Source organism: Lagopus leucura, unplaced genomic scaffold (genome assembly GCF_019238085.1).
Source record: "Lagopus leucura isolate 7727_CA_CO unplaced genomic scaffold, USGS_WTPT01 Super-Scaffold_100001, whole genome shotgun sequence".
Taxonomy (NCBI): Eukaryota; Metazoa; Chordata; class Aves; order Galliformes; family Phasianidae; genus Lagopus; species Lagopus leucura.
In genome coordinates, this window is record NW_024962262.1 from 54954691 (window position 1) to 54975885 (window position 21195).

Below are 21195 nucleotides of genomic sequence, written 5' to 3' on the forward strand. Positions count from 1 at the left end.
ATATGTCATGATAATTTCTGTCTAAGACGGCAGTAAATTCCGGGTCAGATTTAGACAGCCCATTGCTGGAGGCAGGGCTCCCTGCTAAGGGTGCTTCTCTGCTTCCCCATGCCAGCACAGTGCTGCAGTTCTACACACCATGCTGCCAGCCTGCTGTGTGCAGTTTCGGGTTGGTATGTGAACAGCGGCACTGACTCTGAGAGGATTTACAGACACGTGCAAGTATTTTCCAAATGCAGTCCAAAGGATCAGCTAAGTTGTGGAAGTCAGCTTTAGCTATTCATGTGCTCCCTCACTTCTGCTTCTACACCTTCCTCTAAGTGTCAGCCAGTGCAGGGTTTTAATTTGAAGTAGAGACTTTGTTGAAGATTTGCCAAGAACTTTTACTTTTAAAACTTAGCTATTAAGCAAGACCTTTCTCCCCTCCAGGCCTGCCCTTTTCTCATCTTGTTCAGCCCAAACCTTCCCCTGAACACACGCAGCACGTTCCCAACCATCTGCCAGCAGGGCCTGCTGCAGCACACGCAAGGAACACCAAGATGGCGCTTACCTGAGCCACCGAGGATGTCACACACGGAGATAAGGAGAAGAATGGTGGAGGAGGAGGAGGCTTTGGGCATCTTCCGCAGGCTCTGCCCCTTCTTCGGCAGGAGCTGCAGGATGGTCAGCAGCAGGCTGGCTGAGGCGCTGCCAATGCAGACCGCACAGAAGACCTGGGGCTGGAAGCTCATCACAAGCTGCGTGGCTGCATCCCTGTTGGGGCAGCAGTAGGTTTCTAACCTGGGGGAGGCCATGAAGCATCCAGATGGCGGAGGGGGCCTGCGAGCAGAAGCCGCCGCTGTTGCTTCCAAAAGGCAGCGTGAGCTTTTTCTTCACCCTCCCCATTAGACCTCAGTGGTGAGAATCACGCGATTGAAGGATCATGTGCTGCTGCTGCTGGAAGTAAATCCCCTAGAGCGGCCTTTCTCAGCCTCTCCTAGCAAGGAGATCAAATCAGAACAACAACACACAGTGTAATCTGAAACATGCCCCATGCTTGCTCAGAGCCATTGGCAAGAGTTCACTCAAACCTTTCTGCTTGCACAGTGTGTGATACAGGAAGCTTTAAACCCATCAGAGCATTGGAGATGGCTTAAAATGAATAAGGATGGGGATACCAAAGAAGGAGCATTACATTTTAATTGTATTTCATTTTAGCCCCCTCCCACACATTGCACTTTAATTACTGAAAATTAATTCAAAAGATGGGCCTAAACACAATCAGTCTCAGCTTTTGCTGGCAGAGCAGGTCTATAAATCCACACCCAGACCCAAATCTAAATTTTAGGGATCCAACCCACCCACCTCTCTAATTAAAAAGAGAAGCACTACATCCTATCACTGTGGAAAGAGATCACCTTCAGGAAGCCATATTAACTTTATCCCATTTAAACCACAAGCACAGAGTCTTCTCTTCAGTCTGTGTTAAACCAGAGGTGGAAAATTCCAGGACTTTTGCTTCCACAAGAATATTTTTCTTTCTTTTTTTTCTTTTTTTTTTTTCTTCTTTTTAGTAAGGGTTTAATATGAAAACAGGAATTTGAGCTGACATGTTTGTTTATTCTTTATAAGCTAACAATATCCTTTAGTCCTGTTAAATGTAGCAGAAAATACAATCACAAATACAAAAATTAACTCTCCCCTCTCAGACAAATTTCAAATGCCCTGCGTCAAACCTCACACCTCTGTAAACTGGATTTATAGGGACACATTGAGGAAACACAGAAGGGAGCATAGGTGAAGTGAATTGGATGCTAAATAACCATTGTGGACATCATAATTAGTCCTTATAAGAACAAATGGTCTAATGTTATTTTTCTTATCTTCTAATGCCCTTGTTTATATGTTAGCAGAAATTATGACACCTGACTGAGTGGCAGAGGGATGCTGTGTATATGGTCATTATGAAACATAGGCTTCAGCCACTAAGCTTGCCTACAGCAGAGAAATCAGTCTGGATGCACCAGTCCTGTCAACGCTGCAGCATCCAAAGAACAGGATGTTAGCTTACAGATCCAGGTGTCACATCAGCAAGTGCCTCTGCTCCCAGTGCTGCCTATAATTATCTCTGTCCACCAATTCCAGAGCCTAGGCTTAGCCTACAGTTGTTCAGTTCTTCCCACCACCAATGTGCATAGTAAGCTGCATGGCTGAATAGGCTCTCCTGGCTGTAACAGGGACTGAGGCATAGTTACTGCCTTTTATAGTAGACAGTAGATGAGCTAGAAGCTGAATTATCCTCTGGATGCTTTTGCTGCTTTACGGTACTCAGAGATTTTACTGCTCATCTGTGGATGAGGATAAGTGAGTGATCCAGATGTTATACTCCTATGTGCTGCTACTACCATGCACACAAAGAACATAGTGGAGACAGCAAGGTTGTGAACCAGATTGCCCTGCTCCAAAACACATCTTCTTGTTGAGGTGAAAAATATCTCTTCTCTGTTGGTCTGAGGCTCCTTGGACATTGTTCTATGAAGCAGCAGTGAAGCAGCAGTGCTCCCAGATGAAGCAGCAGTGCATGGAGCTGCTACCTCTCTGTGAAGATCCCACACTGCAATCACCTGGCTGGCTCTGATATCAGTAAGTGTAACAGAAAATGCTCTCCTTTTTTCTCCTACAAATCACTGTCTAGAAGACAATGACTGCAGTTTTATTTTCATGCAGATTCTGGTAAATTCACAATAAACACTAAAAGCCAGTCTGGAAGAAACTACTAAAATTTATTAGAAAGGAACCACTTCCTGTGCTACTAAAGAACAAAAATTAAAAAACATCCCACAGACACATTATTACTTAAAATAAAGCCATTGTATCCCACATATACGATGCAAAGACATACATATTAAAAGAAATGATGCTTGCTCTCATTGAAGGATTGCTTTAGTTTGCCTGATCTATATATGGAGCCGTATTATTTTTAGATTATTAGGCAGAAAGTGAAACTGCTCCATTGAAGCCTTTCATTGATTCTCTGATTTTCTTGTTTCCCTCACTATTCCTGTTGTCCTTCTCCTTCTTTAAAATGTTTGAAAGTGAGTCAAGTCGTTATCCTGGCCATCTGTCCTGGTTTCCAGATAGGAATGTTTAGTGTATTTTGTTTGTTTCTACTTATCATTTGTTTCCACTGTTCCTGACTATGAATTTACCACTTAATTATTTTGACTTCTCTATCCCTTTTGTTCGGCCACTTCAAAATCACTTGCATTTCTCAACTGCAGACTTACACCATGGAGGTTAAGATTTTATATCTGGTTCCCCTTTTCTCTCCACAGTTTTGCCAGCTGTGCACCCTGATCTTATTCTTTACTTCTCTAAGTGGAGGACTGCTTTTTAACTGCTTCTTCTAGGTCACTTCTCTCCTTCTCTCTCAGCATTTGATCACACATTTTCTTACAGAGTGGTTATGTGATTTTTTCACTTCACATTTGTATTGGAAACAAGGAGTGTGACCTGTGGCAGAATAGATATGAAAAGAAAATAAAGTGATTAATGAGTGAATGGATACCTGCCATGATGCAAGCAGACGTGTCTTCACACGGGAACATCTGAGGTTAAATAGGAGGCGGATCAGCCAAACTAATGAGCTGCCCAGCATCTCAGCTGGTAAGAATGAGCTAATCTGGCCCTCACTGTTGCACTCAAAGCGTAAGAGTCACAACAGTCATAGAAATCCAAAGCTGGTTTGGCAGCCTTATACCTGAGATTAATTTGGCTTCACATGATTATGAAAATGAGAGGATAAAAGCCAGGGCCAACAGCAAAAGAAACAAAAAAGAATGAGCAAAAAGAGAAGAATTACGTTGCCTTGCTGAGGAACACTATTTGGTATTCAATAGTATTTCAATCTTAGTTCCTAGATCCCTTTCCTTGGAAATTATGGACACAGTTCCCACTGACGTCAGTGGTACCAAACTGACCTCATTCCTCCACCAAGGCAGTGTCCCAAATAAGTGAATGCAGTAGCTTGAAGACAAACATTAGCAGATGGACATGAAACATTAAACTAAAGTGGTCATTTTAAAAAACAATCAAACAGATGTGTGGAGCAAATACACTGCCCAATACTGAAAGTTCCAGTCCTGTTTTTACATATTTGTAGCAATGTATCCAAAAAGGAGAAATACTGCACTCCTTACAAGGAAAACAAGCACATACTCCATATGCATAGCTTTCAGAAACACCCACTCGCACTCCCCTTGGACCCAGGAAATACCACTTCTGAGGTACAGTCTGTGTGCATCGTTAAGATGAAACACAGCCTTGTCTGGCTTGAAAGGAAAACAAACGTTTACAAAAATATGACCGGCATGTGTTTCTGTTCTTTTAGGAGTGTGGCACATGTTATGCTTGAGTATGCAGATACAGATGTTTTAATCACTGTTTTAATTAAATCTGGGGCTTAATTAAGGTAGAGAAAGCAGAAGAAAATGTATTGACATAGAGACATTATTTATGTGTGCGATTCAGTGAATCTCTGCCTCCATTAAAGCTCCCAATAAAGATCTTCGTTACTCTGCAAATACAAAAACTCTATTTTATCAATGATTCATGATCTTGAGTCTTTACTGGTCTTACACACATTACCTGGCATGACATTTCCTAAACTGATGAAAGGTAGGCCTGTCAGCAAGCTGAATGGATGCAATAAAACCAGTCATGACCTTCCCAACAGAATCTGCAGTATGCTCTCTGAACATATAAATATTCTGTATGCTTAGCACAGTTCATTTTATCTGCACAGGCCTCCAGCAACTAGATTTACCTTATAAGAAACCTGACTACTTTTTATAGCACTTTTTACAGTCCTTTCCATTAGTATCACTACAAATTTTTAGACCTAGTTTTTAAACTGGCATTTCTCTCAATGCATAAATGAAATGAATTGAGAAATCCATACTTGATTATTTCTGCTTTCTGTAAATTTAGGCAGGAATATCAAAACAGTGATATTGAGTGTAACATCTGTCATAATTGTAGCAGCTATAGATTACACTGAAAGAATTAGAAGAAAAACAGTGGTATTAACTCCTTTCCCTCTGTGATTTGTATATAAGTATATAGGTGTAAATCACTAATTTACATTTAAGGATGGTAAACATTATTATAAAAGGATAAAAAATGAATGTGTTTTCACTGCATAATGTTTTTCTTTTTGTTTCCTTTAAGAAAAAAAAACATAAATACACAAAATTAGTGTACAATTGAAATGCTAAAAAAATGTGCGTATTTGACAAAAGAAATCATATTATATATATTTTATTCACTTCTTATACACCTTCTCCAGGAGAATGTTATCCTACTTTACTTCTCTGAACAAGCATATGCAAATTTGTTACGGAAACTGTGCCTCTTTTGCATTAAATACATAAGGCTTATATGACTGAAAAACAAAGTAACTGAAAAGAAAAAATGCATTCATAAACTGAAGGGAAGAAATAGAGATTGGAAGAACAAAATCTCCAATTCTATATGCCAGCGTTGAGCATATTAGTCTTTCAACTTGCAGCAAGACAGATTTTGTGACCACAATTCTGGAGAAATTCTGTCATTAATCATTGTCATCTTTATATGGAGATGTCGTAATACTGAAAGTCCAAGTGTACAGCTCAGGTACAGAGCTAAGTGTCTAGCCGCTGCTCTTCTATGAAATCCCACAAGCATCACTGGATTTCTATCCCTACCAATGGCTGCACAACTGACAGTCAGCCTCACAGCAACTTTGAAGGAAAGCTGCAACCTCCTCCTCAGCAAATTGTTGTCTGGTACTTTCTCAAAGGAGCAGGAAGCTCAAAAGCATGCCTTAGCTGGCTCAGAGAATCAAGAGGAAGCTCAACAGTAAGAATAGAAACGTGATAGTGCAGGAATCACTCTTGACTTTTCCATTCTGAAGATCATGACTCCCACGTTAGAGATGACCTTCCCAGCCTAGGGTAGAGAAATAAATGAGACCAACCCCTCAGCATCCAAGTACCTTACTGGGTATGATCTTCTGGTGAGCAGCAGGGCTATTCAGTACATTACATAACAGACTGGCTCCCTCAGGTACTTCCTGGGACCACAACCACAAGAAGTTTGTTGGTCCTGAAACTGCTTCAGAAAATGCAGTGTTCTGAAAGAAACCATCTGTGTATCTCTGCTACTCCATAATTCAGACTTTGAAAAAAAAACATTTTTAAAACAAATTAACATTTGGAGCTGTAACAGGAGCTGAGTTCTCACAGAAGATGGGCAATAAAAAAAAAAACTCATCCTGTTTCCTCAGGATGTTACTAACAATGCCTCACTGCCGTGAGTAAATTCTATGCTGGAGACAAAATCCAGGTTAATGAAGCAATACCTCCTGCAGCAGCCTTAACCTTTCAACTTAGAAAGGCTTATACCAGGAAAGATAACCTGAGTGCTGACAATTTTTCTCATTTGTATGACTTTGTAGGATTTCCTCAGATGTCCCATCAGCTGTTAGAACTTCCCTGCGTTAGACTCCAAAAAGAAGAGGGCATTTCTATTCCTTTAGTGTAAAAGGTCATGGCAGTCTACGGGGAGGTAACATGCACAGTAAGAGTTCCTGCTCCTGTGTATTCCCCAGCGCACTCAAATTGGCCTTATATTTCTGTGATATTTCTAAATTCCTAAATTTTGAACCTAGATTCTCGTGCACACCTGATGTTTCAGGGCACCCCGCTGTAGTTCTGCTATTAACGACCTCATGCTGCACCCATGTTTAGATGTACGCTCACAAGATGCTATGACCTCCACCTGGACAAGGTTCAGGTTCTGTGTAATCATGCTGAGAGCAAAAAGGCCGTTTGTAATGAAGGAGTTGTGGCTATTTATAGAATGCAGCCAAAGATTTATTTACATATGGCTGACAGGCAGAAAAAAAGGAAGGTCTGTTTGGTGTTTGCTAGCAAATGAAGACAAAGTCCAAGTGAAAAATCGTAGATTACAAGGCCTTTCCTGCTCTCTCTGAATTCTTGCTTTTATTTACCCTTTAAAAAGCCTATTTCACAGCATTTGCTGCAGGCAGAACACTTGAAATCCTTCTGCTGGCATTTTCCCTGATCACCTCTGCTCCAGCTCTCGTATTAGAATCATAGAATGGGTTGGGTTGGAAAGGACCTTAGAGATCATCTTGTTCCAACCCCCCTGCTATGGGTAAGGACACCTCCCACTAGACCAGGCTGTTCAAAGCCCCATCCAGCCTGGCCTTGAAAACTGTGTAAAGCTGGCCTGTTTCTAATTTGACAAATGTGATCCCATTAACATCAGAATTGTCACAAAGCTAACAAAAGGTTGAATATGTATTTTTTTAATTTAATTGAAAAACATTTTCAATTTCCAGTGGCTTTCATTTCAGCCTCAAAGCTCCTGGTCACACTTCAATTCCATAGCTTAAATTCTTCGTAACATAAGGTAGGTCTAAATAAAATGATTATGTTACCACAGTGAACATGAATACAACAGAAAGGGGGTGCTTTTTAATAGTAGTAACAAAAATCAAATTCTATCTATTAATCGGGGATTCTACAATGAATTCTTATTAGTTGCTTCAAACAAATAGCACATTAGTATTTGTATTACAAAAATGACTAGAATTTAGATATATGATGCTCTAATATCAGAGTTTAAATGCATTAAAGACTGCTTGTCAGCCTCGGAGGCTACATTGCTCAAGTAATTAAAATGGGGCAGTGCCATTTTTTTGCAGTGTAAGGACACATGGCACAGCGCCATTTGTATAGAGAAAGTTAGTACACAGTGTGTTGTCAAGGAGGATGGACAATGAAAAAAATTTCCTAAAGCACAAAGACAGTAATGCAGCAGTAAGAATAAAAGGTACAGATGGTGCTTCACTGAAATGATGACAAAACTATTTAATACGCACATATGTATAGACAAAATATATGTAGCTATATCATGCGTGTATATACGCACATACTGATGCATCTCTTCCGAAACTGAAAAAGGGTGGCTTCATCCACAGTGTAACAGTCATTACTCCATGTTATCCCCAGAACCATGTCCAGGCATTGCCTAGCTAGAAATGATAGCACGAACAGCACAGACTACCCATGTTTGAACCTGCATGCTGTTACCCTGCTGTTTAGTGTATTTATAAAATTATTGCCTGATATCCTGTAATACGATTTGACAAAGGGTCCTGATGCAGGAACTGGAAGATGTATACAGATAGCAAATGCACCATGGCCCTGCACATCACTTAACCTGTACCTGAATTTGACTGCCAGCAGAAAACCCCAGGGAAATCTGTTACCTGTTCACCTGTCCTTCTTAGCTTTATGTTGTCTTTGGATTCTGCTACCATGTGAGGAGTAGCTCTTTTCCTTTTATTCTTTTATTTGATTTCTAATCTTGTAATCTTGCAAGATCAAGAAAGTGTTAACTCTTGAAGCATGTTATGGACTATAGGAATCTGTGTTGGTCTCCTTTGTCTATAGGTCTAATCATTCTCAGGAGCTAAGCTGAGAATATTACTGTTAGCAAATTATGTGGTTTTTTTTCTCTTGGTCATTCACAGTCACAGTTTGTTCCAAAGTAAGCTCTCCTACCTTCAGAAAATTGTTTGAAATACTAGGCATTTGTGATGATGTGCCACTAGTGTGTTCCCACACAGTACTGCACAACTGTAAAAGGCAGCACTGACTGGCTTCCTGATAATGCTCCAGTGCTTGAAAACTCAGACTTTATGAACATGAAGAGCGTATCCACACCAGTGGTCTTGTGTACCAAGTATGGCCTTGTTAGGTACAAAATTTATTTGCATCCCTTCTGGTGTTTTGTACATGCTGCTTGTGTGCATTATTGGTGTCCAGTAAAGGTTTCCTTGCTACAGTGAAACCAGACTGAGGATCTTTGACAGCAGGACTTTTACAGGACTGTACTGACGCAATTTGAGGATACAGTGATAAACAAAAGGAGTTCAGGAGTAAGCTCGACCTGTGCTTTTGACTGCCTGTGTTCTTGGCAGCTCACACGATGTCTGTGCCTGCTCTAAGTCAACTCTTTCCAAGACAAGTCTATTGCAGTTGAATTAAGGCACAGGAACAGAGCAAATCCAGGCAAACCTGAGTTAATTCCTGTCACTTTGGCTCTCATTGATTCAGCATTGCAGGTAGGAACACGGAGACTTCTCTGTCCTAAGTTTATCTTTGAAGTTAAGATCTAGACGTTGCTAAATTCATGGTTTACTTTACTATGGAAGCAGTCCATGTCTCAAGTTCCAGTACTCAGAGTAAGAACTGAAAACATTTTGAATCAAAACCTTCAGAGGATAGACATACCAGAATTTCATATGAAATACTATTCTTCCACAAATTCTTTATAAAAAATCCTAGAAAAAGAACACAGAAGTATTTTTTTCTTCATGAAGAATTAAAGAAGTCAACATGCATCTGAATATTTCTCTGAAAGATTACAAACTTCTAAAGGTTTATCCAGCATTAATTATGAGCTGATGAAACCTTATTTGCAATACAAGAGAAACAAGACACACTTGGGAAAGCTTTTTAAAGTGCCTAAATCACAAAGGAGACATCCAGCAGGGATTTTTCAATGTGGTGTTTTTCATTCTGGGAAAAGAGATCATTTGTTGAAATTAAAAGTGTTCAGCAGAACAGCATGATTATGTTGAATTCATCAGAAGGAAGATGGCAGGTTTCCAAAGTAAACCCTCCTGGTTTCCAGCTATACCAGGATGTCTGTCTGTCTCTTGGGCTGCTACATAACCTGTTTCTCCAGGTTTCAGGACTTTTAGACTCCAGAGTAAACTGCCAGCAGCTTGTCACCTCTTGAATTATTTTATAGAAAATTACATCCACTTCTATACAGGAACTTCTATCACTGTTTCAGCTACTTTGGTCTTTGAGATGGTTATTTTCAAAGACACTCAAGTTTCACTGTGTGTTTCACTTAACATCCCATCAACATTAAAAAGAATTCATTTTTGCTACACGTACAACATATGCTTACAAACCCTACAGATTTCAACATTTATCTTATAGATTGTTGTGCCAGTGGAATTGACACCTACAGAGAACTCTCTGGGAATAAGATAAGTCTGTAGCTCAAACCTTGTGGTCCATTTTACCCCTTTAGCTGTTGGCAATCTCACTGGATTCACGGTATCCTGACAAAATTCTAGTCCCTAGAGAAAAGGTTTTTAAATCCATCCGTCTTCACTGCAGATATCACAGTATAGGTACACGTCTATGTATCAACATTTCTTCCACCACTGGTTATTACAGCAATTCCGTAGCTGATTATGTGGAATAAGATGTGTTGGCACAATTAGCAGAGAGGCTATTTTGGCAAATGCCACTGACAATGTGTGCGAGTCCACTCAGACTCTCTGCTGGAGTTCTCTTTAAATGAGCTGAAGGAAATTGTATCGTGGCCCATCTGTTCTGTTTCATGCCCTAGCATCTCAGCTTAAACTGTAGATGAACTATGCATGTCCTAGGGCATCAGTTTTCTATTTCAAATGGCTGAGGTAGATGTGCTTTGTCTCCTCATCCAGCTATAATGTTTGGTGGTAAGCTCCAAGAAAGCAGTGGTAACAAACAGTGGGTAATTGCAAAGACTTAACTCACCTCAGGTCTTTACTCTGTTGAATGTGAAGCAGAAGCCTCTGATGCTTCCAGATGTCTCCACTGCTGGAGGGAAAAACAAACCAACCCAAACCAAGACCAGCCAGTATTGTAGGCTCTAGCACAATGATGGAAAGTATAATAGCTATTCCACAGTCATTCTGCAAATATCCTGCACAATTCAATGCCTTAAGGAAAAGATACGTGACAGCATATTGTGTTTGAGATTGTTAACACAAAAACCTACCATAGAGGAATCTATTTACAGTTCTGGCAGGCTCAAGGACTAAGCAAGGAGCAGGTATGCAATGTGTGCAACAGAAAGAAAGAAAACTTAATAAACCCCATATAACAAAACTTCACTTGAAATTATTAATTAAGCTTCAAATACTGAGGTCTGATCATAGATTAAACTTCAAAGTCTGAACACAGAAGTACTGTGGAAGGACTAGAGTTCACTGCAGAAAGCTTTTGTTGCAAGAGAAGAGGGACTCAAAAACTGAGCTTGTGCATGGCTTAATAAAGTTTGATAGCTCCTTTGCACGGAAGGAGGAGGCATTTGAGAGTGTTTTTTTTTTTAATCATTGTAAAGTAGCTTTGATAATAATAATGGCACAGAAGGGAATATCAGTTATGTAATATTGGTCACTGCTCTGACCTCAGCACAAAAAAGTCAGCTACTTGCCTCTACACATTCACATTCCCGCATTGCTAACACTGGTATATTCAGGCAATGCTTGACAAATGAAAACAAGATTTAAATGAAAAAGCTAAAAGACTTTGAGGGTTTTATTAGACAAACATAGCTACATTGGCATTGTTATATAAATGAAAACTATGATTTCAGTATGTAAATACATAAATATACTAAATCCTTTGTTCTTTATGACTAAAATGAAAACCTAAGAAGGCTGGCAGAAGCTATAGAAATTCAAGAAATAAAATTATCACAATATTTTAAGAATAGCATAAGTACAGCTCTCTAACTGGGTTCTGAACAAGCTTCAAATCCCACAGAGAATGAGAATATAAAAGATGTGAAGAAAAATGTGACTGATATGACAAGAGAACACATCTTGCCTTGATCTGGCAAAACTTACATGTGTGAGGAACTTTATATACGGGTCTTTTGGCTTTTCATTTATAACATTAAAAGAGAAAAGGAAAAACAAACAAACAAACAAACAAAACCAAAACCAACCCAAACTCAGTGTCTGAATGTTTTCCTTTGGAATCTTCAGTATAGACACCAGTTCCAGACTTTTGATGCCCCAGTATTAAAATCTGCTCCAGATTTCTTTATCATCCTTCATCACTGGCTTTATAAGACCAAGTCCAAAAGGTAGAATAGTAATGAAACTGTAATTTCTTACAGACAAGAAAAAGTTCCGGATGAAGAACTAGTGTTTGGCAGTTCATGATGAGGGGATACAAGCAAGGAAGACATTTGTGAAAGTACAATTTGCTCTTCTCATCTACGATGTATGCTATTACATTTCAAATACATTTCAGTATGCATAATTTGGGATACATTAAATTTCAAATTATCGGTGTGCATCTTTCATCAGCAGCAAATGGACTGTACGTTTTAGCTCTTTAAAACTTCTAGCTGTGGATTGCTGAGTATACAAATTGCTGTGTGGACAATCTGATTTGCATTATACAAACATAATAGAAGACTGCCTCAGATGAAAGAACAACTGGAGGCAGGATACAGAGAAAACTGAATCTCCCATTACCTGTGTTGTTTTTGCTGGTTTTGGGTTTTTTTTTTCTTTTTTTTTCCTTAAAAACAGCATTTTTCTATATAGCAGAAAAGAATTAGAGAACAAATCTGAATGGAGATCTGCAAGTTATTTGAGGTCTCATATATTGTGATGCAATACATAGGTTTTGGTGTGAAGTTAGGACTCAGCAGGAACTATGTGTAAGTTGGAGCCATTTGAGTACCCTTCTCCACAGTCAATCACCCTCAAGTATTTCTCTCCTGCCTATATATCCTCCAGTCTGCTGCTGCTCAATTCTGAAACTAGTTTTTTTCTTTGTGTATTAAGCACTGTTCTGTAGGTAATATCTGCAGGCATTAAAGAAACAAATTGTTGTCTTTAGAGCAAGGCTGGATGTTTTCTGAGGAATTTTACTGGGTTTACCTACACCCACCACAGGAATAAATAAACTGAAACAGCAGCTAGTAAGTCAGAATACATCATCACTGAGGGAACTGTGATTGTTCAGTCTGGAAAAGAGCAGGCTCAGGGGAGACCTTATAGCTCTCTACAATGACCTGAAAGGAGGTTGTAGTGAGGTGGGGGTTGGCTTCTTCTCCCCAGTAATAGTAATAGGATGAGAAGGAATGGCCTAAAGTACCCAGGGAGGCTCAGGTTGGATATTGGGAAAAAATTTCTTCTTAGAAAGAGTGTCAGTGCATTGGAACAGGCTGCACAGGGAGACGGTGGGGTCATTGTCTCTAGAGATGTTTGAGAAACATTCAGGTATGGCACTGAGGAACATGGTAGGTGGCTATGGTGGAGAAGGGTTGATGGTTGGAGTACACGATCTTATCAGTCTTTTCCAGTCTTGATGATCACGATGGCCGCTTCTAGAAGCAATATGTGTGAACACACATACAAAACCCCGAAATCCCACTGTTTACCCTGTGCACCTTCCTGAGACCATTTCTCACATGTGGAACGCTAAGACTCCCTACTCTCCCAGAAGACAACACACATTTTCCTGTGTGTCTTTGATTCACCTGTCTGGTAGTGAGAAGCAAATGACAGCTGTGCACTGGCGCTCCCAAACTCCAGGCAAACGGTCAGAACAGAGTGTTTCAGTTTAGGCTGCTGGTATTCTCGTTGCAGGTTTCCCACCGGCACTCTACCTGCCCCATCCCGAACCGACTGCTGACTCGAGTCCCTCCTCAGCCCGCCCGGCCTCACAGCCACCACTAGAGGGTCGCGAAGGGGCACCGTGGTCAGATTCAGACTCCTCCCGCCCCGCAGGTGGCGGAGCCGTTAAGGGGCGGGGAGCGGCAGGGCGGGGCCGTGGGCAAGCACCGCCCCCGGCTGCCCCTTTCGTTCCCCTCCGCGCTGCCCTGCCCTCCGCATTGCCCGGCTCCAGCACCCAGCCCTCCCCCAACACCGTTGCGGAAAGCACCTCCTTCCCCCCCATCCTCGCTCCCTCCCGTCGCCTGGCACCACGAGGGCGCGAGTCCCGTGGCCGCGAGCTGCCCTTTCCCGAGTTGGAGCGGCGGGGCTCCACCTGTTCGCCGTTTTGCTTGAGCGCGGGGCTGGCTGGCGGACCCCTCGCCGCCGCCGCCTTTGTCTGCTGGCCGCCCAGGGGCTGCTCCTCTTCCTCCTCCTCCTCCTCGCCCCGGAGAGCGAGAGGAGAGCGGCTTCCCGCGACGCGCAGCAGGTTTCGCCCTCGCGTCGGGGTTCGAGGCGGAACCTCCTCCCGCCGTCCCAAGTTGCCACAAGTTGGAGCCGGCCCCCCGCCGCCGGGCACCGGTATCGGCGTGAAACAATACCCCGGGCTGAGGGAGGAGGCGGGGGCGGGGACAGCTCTCTGACCGCCGATGGGGCCGGGCCGGCCGGAGCGGCGGGGCGGGTAGCGGCGGGGCGGGCGGCCGCCGGTAGAGGCACAGCCTCGGCCCCGACGGGCGGTGCGGGGGCGCCATGGAAGACGTGGGGCTGCGGAGCGGGCGGGAGCGGCTGCCCAGCGCCGTGCTAGTGGAACCCGTGGTGCTGATGGTGGAGCAGCGGGCGGCCGAGGGCTACAGGCTGGTGGAGGTGCTGCTGACCGGCGGCGCGCCGTGGGGCTTCACGCTGAAAGGCGGACGGGAGCACGGCGAGCCTCTCATCATCACCAAGGTGAGGCGGAGGGCGAGGGAAGGGAGGAGGTGCGGCTCCATGTTGGGCGCTGCTGCCCCGCGGCGCCGGCGAGCCGGGGCCGGGCCCGCACCTGCGGCGGTGGCTCAGGGCCCGGCCTGGCCGGGCTGCCCGCTTTCGGGCCGCCTCCCGGCAGCGCAGGTGCTGCGGAGGACACGCGTTCCCGTTAGCGCCTGGCTCGGTGAGCGCCGGGTGCTGAGCCGTCTCGGCGGGGTGCGTCGAGGGAGGATTTAGGATAACAGGTTGTTGCGCAGCGTCACTCTGCTGCTCGGTTGGAGCTCCAAAGGCACGGTCTTGTTTCGCATTAACACTCAGTGAAGTAGGTGCGAGCGCTGGCAGCCGGGCTGTGGAGAAAGCCTGGCGAGGGAGCCCGGCTGCGGGCCTCGGCTGCTGAAGGAGAGAGCGGGGTCTGGAACCCGCCGTGCTGACACCGGGCTTTCTCTGCCTCTGCCCCCCTGGCACGTGGAAAACAATTAGGGTGACCTTTTGCATCTCCCTCCTTCTCTAAACAAAAGGTCTGTGGATAGTGACCAAATCCATGCTCCAAAGGCAGGGGGAAGGGAAGGCTTCTGAGGCGCTTTCTGGCTTTTTTCGTGTCTCTTTTTGTAAATCCTTGTGTACTTAAAGCTTTAATCTCTCTGTGTTGGTCATAAGTTAAAGAAGTAAATAATATTTTCTGGAAAATGATTTTCATCTGGATGCACTTTGCCTGCAGAATCCCCGTCCCCAGTAACTGCTGGGTTTTCCTGTTACGACAACTTTCTTGTCACACAATCAGAAACACATTGAAATGGATCCATATGGAATTTAAAGAAAAAATCCACATTAGAAAAACATTTGGCTCCAGATCTGTAGGAAAGAAATGTATGCTCTTGGTCTGCAAGTCCTGTTAGAAGCACATGAGAAGTGTTAGAGGTCAACAAGTCCTGTCTTATCCACAGCAGAAATTACTGTTTTTATTTTTCAGCTTGCTTCATTGTGGATTTTCCAATTGATTCTTTCCTTCCTCTCTTGGCATTACTTTAGAGAGGACTTTTCAAGTTAGGTCTCTTCAGATTTTTTTCTAGATCTCTGCCTTGCTTTTCCAAGCAGCAACAGTCTGGCAAATGTGTGTGTTAAGAGGTGATTCTGCATCTGTTGGCCACTTACTGGTATCCTGAACTGCAGAATATCAAAACTGCAGGCATTTGAGGGAAGGAGGAAAGAGCTGCTTACTATGTGTCTGGGAGCTATCAAGTGCCAAATCCAATGATTCCTCCATTCTGGTAGGAATCTAAACTTTGCACTACATCTAAACGCTGATCAGTGATGCTTATTCATAATGTTGCTTAGGTATTAAGTAACAGGCTTTAAATATCTGTGGCATGAGGATGTAGCTGTGGTATGTGGGAAGAAGTGTCTGGGAATGGGAACCTTTTCATCTGGGTCTGTTACTCAAGTAATAATGAAGGGGAACCACAGCCCTCTACCTCCTGAAATCATCGCTACTGACCTCGGGCAAAGAGGCAGCCTGGGTCCTATCCTCCAGCCTGAGGTTTTGGGGTGGATTTTCATTTGCAGGTTTTGGAAGCAAGTGTAACAAGCTAGGTGTGAAACCTTTGACTGAAGCTTGTGCTTCCCATATCCCCAGGTCTTCAAGTGCAAAATCTTCCACTCGTTTTTGCCCACCCATGTTGGTGTGTGATTTGTTTATTCTGTACAGCCTCTAGTGGTGGAAAACCACTGGGAAGAATAATTTGTACCAGGTGATTAAAGCAGTCCCTCAACTTGCATTTTCCTGTGTGGAAGGGTGGATTGCTAGGCCACCACAGAAAAGGGGAATGCCGCTTCTCCTGTGGCAAGTTTAGTCCTTTATCCTTTATTGAATAGGCATGTGGCAGTACTGGTCTGAATCCTTCAAAACCTCAGTGAAAAGACACTGATATTGTTTATTTGAACCATGTCTGAGTGTGAGGTGAATACTGAGCTCACCTCGCTGAAGTCTGGGGCTGTTCTGCAAGAGGGAAGTTGCATGATGTGAAATGCCACTTTTTAAGGAGAGGAATGTGACAAGGTGCAAATGGAGTTTCAGATAGCAGCTACTTAAGGAGGATTTCTGAAATTCTGCCCTTCTCCTTTCTCACCGCCATCTCTAAAGCGAGGTCAGCCTTTGAAGAAATTTGCACCTTTATGTTAATGTTGGAAGTGTGTGGTGTAAACGTTTCCTGCTGCCTTTGCTCTGTGTGGGACAACTGCCAGAACCATCTGAGAAGTAGCACAAGAAAATGCTGTAGCTGAAAAACTAATGGAAAAGCTTCAGCTGTTCGTTTTGCAGTGCTTTCTGCATAGCAAACTTTGACATTTGTTTCCCTAGTTGTGTGGCTACTTTACTAGCTAGCAGGAAGGGAACTTTTTTGAATAGTAAGTATCATGGGGACTTGTAAGGAAAGAAGTGCAAAAGCTGTTTGGGAATTTCTTGTTTTAATTGAGTAGATTTCAAGCTCATAGCGTCCTTTGATCCACCAAACTACTAATAATCGCTGAGGGAAAGGCACGCTAAGCAGGAGAAACACTGTGTTTTCAGTCTCAGCAGGGAGATAAGCGTGTGTGCAGCCACTGGAATGTTGGGACAAAAAGCGCTGCGTGCACACAGTGTAGGGAGAGGTCAGCCTGGAGTCACGCTGCCGTGCTGGGTACCAGGCATCAGGAGTGGGCGTCCCTGGCTTCTGGGAGCACTGTGGCTGAAATGGGGCCTGGAGGGCATCCTGAGCCAGGTAGGTAGAATATCGAGTTCACCTGCCAGCCGAGAGCCTTTTTCTGTGTTTTGTTTCCTTACCTTTTTTGTTGTTGCTGTGGCAGAGGCACGGAGTAAAAGAGGTACATGATACAGCTTGCTTGGTCTTTAAGCAGAGCTGGTCCTAAAGCCTGCCCCACCCACGTGCCACTGGTGCTGCTGATATTTAGTTTAAAAAAAAAAAAAAAAAAAAAAAGCTTGTAATGTTGTCATTGTGTTGCTTACTGCTATTTTTATAATGTCCCTTAAAAATGCTTTACATTTTTTATGATCTCTGCATCTGTGCGATAACATTCCAAAAAATTGCCCAAAGGCAGCTTGTTCTTGCCTAATTTGGCATCTTGAAAGAAAAGACCTGCTTTGTCTAGTAAAGTGTGTGTTTCCACACAAGGTGAGATGACTGCTCTGAGGAGTTTTATTAGAAGTTTCACAGGCTGTGGCTTTCTCCTTGTTTTTCCCTCTCTTTAAAGAAACAAACTCTGAATAGGAAGGTCCGACTGGAACTCATGAAAATGAAAAGTCAGAGTGCTCGGCTGTGACTCTTGTGAGAGTCTCCCATACCTGCGTTATCTTGATTACTTTTACTTTAAAATGACTCTTATCTGTGATGCTCAACTTGTAGTGTCAATCACAGCATTGATTGTGAGTGATGGGCAGAAAGTCATTTCGCTTCTTGTGCGAGCAGTAGGCTGAAGAACTGTGAAGTTGCTCTACAGTCAACGTTATTCTTGTTACATTAATAAATATGAAAACGTGGTAGTGTATGCATTTCAAGAAAGAATGATGTATCATTTGAATAAGTTCCTCTTTAATATCAGCTTTACATGGGCCTGCAGCAATACCTCCTCAAGCCATGATCTCATTGCAGTCTAATCTAGGTTGGGCTTGGCTGGTATTTCGGCAAGATTTCCAAGTGAAACCTGGACTGTTGCAAGAAGTTGTGTTGATTTAGCAGATAGAGTTCTTGTCTGCTGAATCAGTGCTGAATTCATGCCCCAGCTGGAGGTGCTGTCTTTCCAGAAGCAGCAGTATCAGGCAGACTTGTTTATTTCTCTTGATTTCATTATACTTTCCTAATGCTTATGGTTAGGTGTGAGCGGTAGTTTGTTTAGCCTTATTGTTTGAATTGTTGATGGGAACATTTCTTCATTAATTTGGTGCAGGACCTCTCCATGTGACTTGTATCAATTTATTTTTCTAGTAGTGGGTGAAGTTGTTACTATTTCCATTTAAGTAATTGTATTTTAAGTAGTTCTTTACCCTTTAGCCTCAAGAGCGGGCATTTGCATTGTGCTGCAGTGTTTTTTAGGGAGAAAAGAAACATTAATGGTGCTGCAAACAGACAAAACAGGACGTTTTCTAAAATAAATACCAGTTGCTTCCCTCAAGTTAGCTGTCCACTCATAGACACTAGCAATTTTTAACCTTGACTGTGAAGTTTAGTGTCCAGGAAACCAATATTTAGTGTTAATCTCTGGAAATCACTGACTTCTTCAACAGAAATGCAGTCAATTGTGTGAATAACTGACAAGTTATTAGGATCTGCTATACTGTGGTTGAGAAATAGAGCTCTAATCTAGTCCTCCATATCCTACAAAATGTTCATTTCTTTCTTTCTTCTGTTCTGAAAAAAATAGTATGTGAGATTTTCTTCAATGTCTTTTTTTTCTCTACCCATATTCCTGTGGTGATCAACAGCAACAAGCAGAATTACTCAGCTGCGCGGGAAATACTTGGGACGTGTCTATGAACTAGCAATTTAAAACCTGCTTCAAATCACATTCAATTTTTCTGTTTAAACCTCTGCTCAGCTTTGTAATTGATTAAAGAGGTCTGTCCTTTGGGAAGGCCTGGTGCTCAGTTTGAGAAATTTTAGAAGAAGGTTATGCATTAGAAGTTTAGGAGTAAAATAGCTTCATGCTAGCTAACTTTTCTCCCTTCCTGATACCCTAAAGGTCTGTGGTTTTTCTTCAGTACTACAGAAGCCATTCAGGCTTGAGTGGTGTTCATGTTTCTGTCTGATTGCTGGATCCCAGGTCTTGATTATGGGAAGAGAGGAGTTTGCTTTGATGCAAGAAGATACAGCTTTTCACTTCTATCTACAGGTTGGTGAAGGAACTGCTCTCAGTTTTAGCACTTGGGCTGTTGGATGAGCTCTCTGTTAGGGCGGTTAACTTACTGGCAGGATGGGGCCCACCTTGCTTGTGTGCTGCCCATGGTCTGGCTTTGGCAGTCCAAAGCTCAGAGAGGGTTATCTTGGCAAGAGCATCAACAGTTGAAAAGGCAGTAGTGTTGGAAGCTCCTTTCAAAGCTGTGTTGGTTGTTGTTACATGTGGTCTGCAAACTGTGCAGGGGCTTGAAATGATGAGGTAAGAGACATGCAGAGCTTCAAATCAGTTTAGTTTAGCTTAGAAGCCAATAGTGTGAGATTTAAGAGATAGTCGGTGTGCTTGCGGTGCTGAAACTGCAGCTTTCCTTTGTGTTTTGTGCTGCCTCTCAACACGCAAAGGAGTCAGGATGCTGTCTCTAAAAGCAGCACTAAGAAAATTCCTTACAATAAAAGCATGCTTGTAGCATTTGGACGCACTTGTTGCTTCCACATTGCTTTTCTCTCCATTGCTTTTCCCATTGCTGGCTGTGTAGACAAAATCATAGAATAGCCTGGGTTGAAAAGGACCACAATGATCATCCAGTTTCAACCCCCCTGCTATGTGCAGGGTCGCCAACCACCAGACCAGGCTGCCCAGAGCCACATCCAGCCTGGCCTTGAATGCCTCCAGGGATGGGGCATCCACAACCTCCTTGGGCAACCTGTTCCAATGTGTCACCACCTTCTGTGTGAAAAACTTCCTCCTAATACCCCTCAAATCCATCCTTATTTTCTAGTTGGAAGCAGAAACATTTGTGACTATTGAATCCAGCAGAAGAATTGGTGGGTTTGTGAGAACAGTTACCACAATAGGAGCCTATTTGAATGTTTATTGGTATGATCCATTTGTAGTTTAAATATCTTTTGTTTTTAGTGTCTGTTGCTAATTTTCATTATGAATTTTCAATACTGCCATAGGCATCATCAGCTTAAAAATAAAAAGGCCTCCAGTTATTGTTTGCTGTTGTCAGAGGATTGCCAGCAATGCCATTTATTACTCAGTTACCCATCACGTTTGTTTATTTTTTTAAGAGGAAAAAACAATGTGGGCTTGTGTGGTGTTTATGTGTGAGCTTTACTCAATAGACTGTATGTATTTTTTCCAGTAGAACTCAATTCATTTTGTATTCTCCTGCTTAATGAATATTTAAAGTACGGCAGTGTGGAAAGAGCGTGGCAAATGGGAAATGAAACCTTCTCATGAATAGATTAGAGAAAACAACTCTGTGGAAGTCACCAAGCCAATATAGCATCACGTAGCTGAGCATCTTTTTTCTTGAGGAAAGCCATTTGGGTTTGGTTTCCTTATGAATCTGTAATCTACACAGAAAGTACTTGACTTCATATGGACCTTGTTCCATGGGTCATTTTATAATAGGAGTTTGAGGTAAGTCCCAGACATTCAGCGGTTTTTACTTGCTCTACATTTAGTGGTAAAGTGCTTTAAGAGTTTCCCAGGAGAGGTAAAGCAAGAACTGATGCAGTTTATGTTGAGACATCATCCACTTAATCTGTTCAGAGCTGGTATTTTGAGCCTGTTTGACGTAATTGCAGTTGAAGATTTTTTTTTTTACACATCTCTAAAGAAAAACATCCATGCCTTTCTCCAAAACTTATCGTTGGTTTTTAAAATTTATTTTAATTTCTGTTTAATGAAGGAAAAGGGGGCCATACCAAAAATGTTGGAAAATACTTTGAGAAGATGGCAATTTTTCTGAACGTCACAGGAATGTACTT

At 42.6% G+C, this 21195-nt stretch overlaps 1 protein-coding gene across 1 annotated transcript in view; it reads left to right on the plus strand.

The window, feature by feature from the left end:
• The first annotated feature begins 14323 nt into the window (after nt 1-14323).
• The window catches only part of SHROOM2 (shroom family member 2), a 128961-nt gene continuing 122089 nt past the window's right edge, over nt 14324-21195 (plus strand). The window contains exon 1 of the mRNA XM_042867241.1: nt 14324-14518. Within this exon, the coding sequence (XP_042723175.1) occupies nt 14324-14518 (195 nt within the window). The remainder of the gene's footprint in view (nt 14519-21195) is intronic.